This window comes from Girardinichthys multiradiatus, chromosome 23, assembly GCF_021462225.1.
Source record: "Girardinichthys multiradiatus isolate DD_20200921_A chromosome 23, DD_fGirMul_XY1, whole genome shotgun sequence".
NCBI classification, from domain to species: Eukaryota; Metazoa; Chordata; class Actinopteri; order Cyprinodontiformes; family Goodeidae; genus Girardinichthys; species Girardinichthys multiradiatus.
The window spans coordinates 25,145,921-25,153,312 of record NC_061815.1 but is presented as its reverse complement, the minus strand read 5'-3'; the positions used below and the strand labels follow the sequence as shown (position 1 = coordinate 25,153,312).

Below are 7,392 nucleotides of genomic sequence, written 5' to 3'. Positions count from 1 at the left end.
TGTTTAGAAGTTACAACTAAATAATAGAAGAAGTTATAAGAAACAACTAAATACTAAGATATTGATTACAAATTACTTCTTTAGGTTTCTAAAATATAAAAACAGCAAACAGAAGGGTGAAACACGTTTATTCTTTAAAACATTTGAAACGTGATAGCCGACATATTTTATTTCCATATTTGCCCATTTCTTAGTCATTGGTCTGTTATATCCCAGAGAGCATCTCTTTGATTTTTTCCCGTCGTTGGGTAAGTCAAAGTAGGACTATTATTTCCGTGCAGCACTTAAAGGCAACAGGAAGATCAGAAGGGAGACGCCTTGTTGGACGGACCGAGGAAAAGCTTCCATTGTTTGAACGTAACCCAATCTGATTAGATTAATATTAGGCTTCTGTGCAGCCACTTCTCTCACCATGTGAAGGTCTTAAGGTGTTTTTAACGCTTTTATGAGTCAGAAGCAAAGACCCGAAGGACAATGCCTTCCTGTTTAAACTATGCTCTGTCTTTGCGGTACATTATGAGCGTGTTCCTGCTTTTAATTGTTTTTTTTTCTGTCGGTAAGTTATTGTAATAATGATTATAGTTTGAGTTACAGTGTTCCGAGCTAATATTGCATGAGTTTCCACAGTTGGTATGCGCATTTTTGAGACATAATAACATTTAATGGTTTTAGGCTACAGTACTAACCTCAGTCGGGAAAAATAATAATAATAATAATAATATGAATTAGCTTTACAACCTTACAGAACATGCAGCTACTCCACAATTTTTTTTATTAAACTGGCGCCTCGGTTCATCAATTCCTAAACCTTCACTGGGATGCTCTGAAAGATTTACAAAATCTTAAAAACAAAACGCAAACAATCTTCCCCTGAAAAGTCTGATTTTTAAAATTGTAGCAGAAAATTGGGGTTAATATTTCTCACTATTTTTTTTCTTTTCCATTATCACCTACCCTCCTCTCTGGGAGCTTCATCATCTCAGCCACCTTAAATATACATAAGGTGTGGGCTTCAGGGCAGATGGCAGTTCTTCTAACAGGGCAGACATATTGACATAAAGAGTGAAAACATGACACCTGAAACATGATATGCTATTGAAAATTGCATCAAAGCAGTCAGTTGTGATTGCAGTATTGCAAATGCTAATATTGAGATGATTAGTAACTAGAAACAACAAAAGTTCAGACTTTATTTTGTTTTGTTTTGGTAGTATAATGTGTGAAACACACAAATTTTAATGCAAAACCGATGAGATTACACATATGCCCATATGAAACTCATGGGAATACGTGTGATACCCATTTAAACCTCATATTGATTACATGTGAAATGGTGAATAAATTACATTTATACAGCAACACTGACCTGTCAGGATCTGCCTCTGTTAGGTTTTTGTGTTGTTTACTTCCTGCTTAGCCAGGTGCTTTTCTGTTCAGGTTTATTTAGATTTCTTCTGGTTAATTTTGTTACTTCCTGGGTCCCGGTGTTAGAAGTGTTTAGTTTATATATTCTCTTATAGATCTGGTCCCCCCGTGTTTATCTTCTGTATTTTGGTCCTGCTCAACCACAAACCTTGACATGACCTTTCAATGGCTTTTATACATTTGCCAAAATGTGTTTCACATGTGCTAACTATATTGTTTGGCAACATGTGAAACACATTTGGAAAAACCTTAGATTTATGCAAAATTTTTTTGACATATGTTTCCTATGTGGAAATTATATAATTTAATGACATGTGGAACACATGTTTGAAAACCTTTCACATGTGGAACATTTTCCCGCAAGTATTTCACATGTGAAACTCCATTATGTATTTAACCCATAGATCAAACAAATGTTATCACATGCAAAACACAATGTACATATTTTGCCATTAACATTTTCAACTTTCATTTGCCTTCTATGGTCAAGACCTGTGGAAGATGTGATAACAGGAATTTCCCATGTGATCGCAAGTCTCCACATGTGAAACCCATTTGATTACATGTGGAGACAATAGAGTTAAAATATATCCCTTCCTTGTTTTCAGGTTATTCAAGTGACAGTTATGACGAGGTGGAGTATGGAAACACATACAGAAAACGGATGTCAGGATGGGTTGACTACATCGAGTTCATTCCAAAGTCCAGCTCCAAAGTGACGATCCTGTGGAGTCGAGATGCTCCTGAAGCTAGTGAGGACAGCAGGTGGAAGATGGTGCACTACTATTTTTTCATCTATAACATGACCCAGAGAGACAGTGGTCAGTACTTATGGAGGAAGAGAGATCAGACATCTCTGTCTACGATGACCGTTGAGGTCATAGGTGAGGATCCCATCATGTTTCACTTTGATCTACCCTCGTACAGTTTTAGGTTTAAGTATCAAAGTGATGGAGGGATTAACATTCTATGAACAGGAGGCTTGTGGGTTAAAACTGCTGTGGTATAGCTATTGTAAACTTACTTCCTTACAAATTACAGTTAAATGTTTAAAGTCATATATTTAACAGATACATTCCAAGTTTAAACAAAATGTGCACAAACAAACAAGCTTTTCTGCACATTGTTTTGTAGAATAAATAAATAAAAATGGATAAAATAATTGCATGATTTTGATCGGTTTTGGTTAAATAGAAGAACATTAAATGTCGATTTTATGTTCATTTATGTGAATATCTAAAGGTGTATCCATTGAACCAGATTCGACTTCATTGTGTTCTCTTCCAGCTAAGACACAGAGCTTAAATCTGAAGTCTGGGCAAAAGCTTTCCATCACTTCTGATCTGCAACCAAACTCGTGCAACATCTACTTCATGCCAGAGGGCGGACGCGAGACGGAGATAATCCGTCGAGGACAGGTGCTACAAGACCTGGATCAGTCTGATTGTGTAGGATTTAAACTTTTAAAGCCATGTGGCGTCTTAAACAAGGCTATGAAAAAGTCTTGCAGTGGACAGTTTGTTGTGAGAGATCATAATGACGATCAGGCCTTGGTGGTGTCTGTGGAAGTGGAATGTAAGTTTAAAATTATAAGGACCTCCACATGTTTACAAGAGCACACGCCCACAATTTGAAACATCTCACTCACCTGTTATCAATCCCTTTTTTTAAGCTTCAGACATTAACCCCAAATACATCCTCCCTGGTGTGGGTGCATTTGTCTGCATGCTTCTGAGCTGTTGCATAAAGACCTGCTGCTTTGGAAAGAGCTCCAGAAAAAAGGATCAACCTGAACTTGAAGATGCTGACAGAGAACCCGCTGCGAATGAGGTGATGATCTAGTAAAGCTAATTAGTGATTCATATTAATGTGTTATCATGCAATGTGGTTAAAAGGCAATTTGTTATTTCCCACTGCAGTATGAGCACGAGCCTGTTGCATGGAGGCCAAGTCAACCTTCAGAGCCCACAGAGATGCTCTACCCCCTTCAGCCATCTAATGGGCCAACTGGCCCGCTGGTTTGTGTTTTGATTCAGAAGATTTTGTCTCTTTCCACATCACAGCTATAGCTATCCTCCTTCCTGCTGACTACTAATGGGTATAATTTTGCTCTACAGATTCACAATCCTCCTGAGAGACTTCCACCATCCAATTCCAAGGAATGGAGAACTAGTCATACTAATGTAAGCACACAATTCCCTGTCTTTTTCCTTTATGCTGCCTGCCTTTGATTATTCTCCCTAAATAAACAACAGAGAAGATGGTGTCACGTTTCAAGTACGGCTTTCTGCACAAATAGACACATTTCAGAGTGGAATTCAAACACAGAAGTGATTAATATTTCAATTAAAATGTAGATGTAGGCAGAAAAGAGGACATGTGGTCCACTTCTTTGGTAATCGGTCAACTTCCTTTCACCAGCCCGCAGCTATTGCAGAATGAAAGGAGTGCCTTACTTTAGGTCTCAGTCTGCTGTTTTACCTCTCAAGAAGCCGGATTGGGTCTTGGTGGATGTGCATTTTCAACACTTGGCTCAACACGTAGAGGTCGCTCTGAGGCAAGAAGCAGCTGTTCTGTCTGGCTCTAGTCTTGAATGAATGGTGCCTTTTGGATCACGACCAGACCTTTGCTAAAACAACAGAGAATAAACGTAAAATTAAAAGCTTGGTTAAGCTATGCACTTGTCTCCAGGGTGCCAGAGAAATAGAGCCTGATGCAAACTTTACACAAATTAGACGTGTAAATCTGATAAACAGAACATTTAAAATGGCCGAACCCGGGTAACTGGGCAATCACTCCACTGCTGTAATTGGTAAAAGGCACATGCTTACTGGGACGTGGTCAGTTGAATGCACTTATTTATCAGCCTTTATTTATAGAGCGTTTTACACACCCAAGTGACCAAAGGGCTGTACAGGTAAAAAAAGTAAAGAAAAAAAACCATAAAAAAATTACCAAAAGACACAAACACCAACAATACCACAAATAACCAAGAGGAAAAGAACAGCTAAATATTTTAACATTTTCTAGTAGCAAGTAAGAAAAAAATACAAGACTAATAATTAAAACAGCGAAATGTTTCTGCTCTACTGGAATTAAAAGCCAAGTTAAAAAGATGAGTTTTTTCTATGTGACTTCAAATCATTTAGGGTGTTAGCCATGCTTACAGCAAGAGGAAGATTGTTCCAGAGTTTTGGAGCAACAACAGAAAATTCTGTTTTCCTCTGATGTTGTCGTTTCATTTCTGAAAAAAATCATAATTTATAACCTTGTTGCACCTTTAAGACAATGTAATAAACATCAGGATTTGCGTAAATCTTTGAGCTGATGATGACACTGAACACAGGTATGTATCTATGTTCTGTCAAGGTTCCACCCCCGACAGAGCAGCTTGACCCTCCGACGGTTCCACTGTGGTCCCACCAGGACCAGGATCGATTTGAATTGAAGGGGATCGACACTAACAACCTGCTCAGCTCTGACTCTCCTCACTCTGATGTTTACACCTCGGACAAATTCAACTTCCTCTGAAACCACTGGTTTTGAATGGCATGGACACTTTTATTATGTTAGAGTAACATTAAAGCAAATATTAGGTAATAAGTGATTTTTTGGCATTCTCTAAAATTATCAAGCAAGATTGTCTTCACTGTCTAGATCTACCTCAGTATAGTCTGTGAACCCTTAAGCAAACCCATGTGTTCGTTATCCTGTATTTCAAACTGTGTATGTTTATTACCATCCTGACTGTAAGTTTCAGGGAATATAGGAACTGTATTACACTAACACTTGCAGACTGGGGTCTAGTAGCGATGGCACATGTCTTCATCCTTCAAGCCACCAATCAACAACTCTACCTCGTTTAGTTAACCCCATGTTTCCCCCAACAGTCCTCAATGAGTATGAAGGGTTGTTCCAATTGTTCCAAAACAAATGGTGCAAAATACACCCACATACATCTGTATGAAAACAAAACTTGTGTATATTTCTTGGTTACTTGCAGACACAAAAGGGTTGTTACGCCTTCACAAGTTCTTCAGTGCAGGTACACAGAGTCTGTTCAACAAAGATGTCTTCTCCATCTAGTTCAGTTAAGTTAGGAGCATAACAAACTCACAACCTGTAACATCCTCCCATAGACATGGCTGAAGATGATAATACAGAGCTACTGTCTGTGGCCTGAAGGTAATTCATATTTCCGTACAGCAGAGGGCGCTACCTGCTATGGACTCAGTATGCACCAACCGGAAATACTACTGTCGTGCCTAAGATTAAGGAGCCTTTGAGTGTTTTTGTTTGCTTTGTTTTTTGTTTTAATAATTGAAAGAATCATTTACAAAAGTTAGGCATTTAACAACCTTAATGAACATCTCTCTGCAGGGCACATTTAAAGATGAAAGATTATTTCAATAAATGTGGTGTGAAATAACATTCATAATAGAAAGAAAATTGAAGACGAATGAGGGGAGAATGACAAGTGGATCAGTGCGGCTACCGCAGTAATGAGGAGACTGTGCCGGTCTGTTGTGGTGAAGAGAGCTGAAAAGCGCAGCTCTCGATTTACCTGTTGGCCTACGTTCCTACCTTCCCCTATGGACATGAACATTGGGTCATGACTGAAAAAACGAGATCCTGGATACAAGCAGTTGAATGAGCTTTCTCCGCAAGGTGGCCGAGCAGTACCTTAGAGATAGGGTGAGGAGCTCGGCCATCCGGAAAAGCTCAGAGTAGAGCCGCTGCTTCTCCATATCGACAGGAGTCAGTTGAGGTGGCTTGAGCATCTGTATCGGATGCCTTCTGGAGCTGGAGAAGGTGACAAGGGAGATGGAAGTCTGGGTGTCTACTAAGTCTGCTGCCTCCACAACCCAGTCCTGGATAAAGTGAAAGACGACAAGTACGAGTAGATGACAAAAATACAGTTGATAAACTAAAATACTAGAAGAAAAACAAAAGGGAATTCATACGTTAGAAGAAAAAAACATGCATTTTTTTTGTTCCTCAGTTTCAGGGCACTGAGGTGACTGACCAGAAAAGTATTTTTAAACACATAAAAAGGTGGCTTTGTCTTCCTCCATTTGAAGTGTGGATAAAGAATTTCGCTAGGATAATCCAGTTGTTTACAATCAGGTCAGACTTGGTGTTTACCAAATTAATAACAAATAAAATATTTTTTCTTGTGGGAAGAATAATTTGGATTTAATTTATAGTCCTGCTTGTCCTTCCATAAATCCCTGGAGTGAAAAAACAGATGATTAATGGGTTCAATATCAGTCTCATGAAAAACCCAGTTGTTATGATCAATAATAAATCTCAATCTTACCAAGATGCTGGATGGATGTATTTTATGCATGATTTTAAGATGAATTTCCTTTGTTTTGGGATTTATGGGGAAATAAATATATTTGGGTCTCATTGTCTTAATGTTTGATATAGAAAGTAGTTGGAAAATGGAGTTTCTATTTGATTGCATTTGGGAGAGCATTTTGTTGAGGTGAGTACGCATGACTGTGTTTGAACTATCCTTATCCAAAAAGTCAAGACCATGGAAATAAAGTGCAGGTAGATCAGTCACACATAAGTGCATATCTGTATTTTGGACAAACCTAACAGCTTCAGGGACCGCTCTGATTACTTTATTAAATTGGGTTTGTGTGCAGGTTAAATTATACTTTGAGCAACATCATTGTAAGATAGCCAGTGTACCTGGTCATTAATTAGGTGGGTTATGGACCAGATATTTTCAAACATCCAATGTTGTAAGAAAAGAGACTAGCCATTACACATGAGTTGTCTGTTATTCCATACTGGGGTTCAATGAGGAGTAATATTATTTCAACACAAGTTTTCTGATGAAAATTAAAAAGAGAGATCATATTTCTCCTATTTTAGCTTCCCTTCATTGGCTCCCTGTTAAATCCAGAATAGAATTTAAAATTCTCCTCCTCACATATAAAACCCTTAATGATT

General features: G+C 38.3%; 1 protein-coding gene across 1 annotated transcript; it reads left to right on the top strand.

Moving 5' to 3' along the window:
* Window positions 1-279: 279 nt before the first annotated feature.
* LOC124860296 lies at window positions 280-5,856 on the top strand. Its single transcript, XM_047353487.1, has 7 exons — window positions 280-556; window positions 2,034-2,309; window positions 2,713-3,000; window positions 3,098-3,255; window positions 3,345-3,443; window positions 3,543-3,608; window positions 4,795-5,856. Exons 1-7 carry the CDS (start codon window positions 475-477, stop codon window positions 4,954-4,956), a joined length of 1,131 nt encoding a protein of 376 aa, XP_047209443.1. The 5' UTR covers window positions 280-474; the 3' UTR covers window positions 4,957-5,856.
* Window positions 5,857-7,392: the final 1,536 nt, after the last annotated feature.

Coding starts and splice junctions, on each gene's coding strand:
- LOC124860296 (XM_047353487.1), top strand. CDS start 475: ATGCCTTCCTGTTTAAACTATGCTCTGTCTTTGCGGTACATTATGAGC. Junction 2,310..2,712: donor GATGACCGTTGAGGTCATAG/GTGAGGATCCCA, acceptor GTTCTCTTCCAG/CTAAGACACAGAGCTTAAAT. Junction 3,444..3,542: donor ATGGGCCAACTGGCCCGCTG/GTTTGTGTTTTG, acceptor TTTGCTCTACAG/ATTCACAATCCTCCTGAGAG.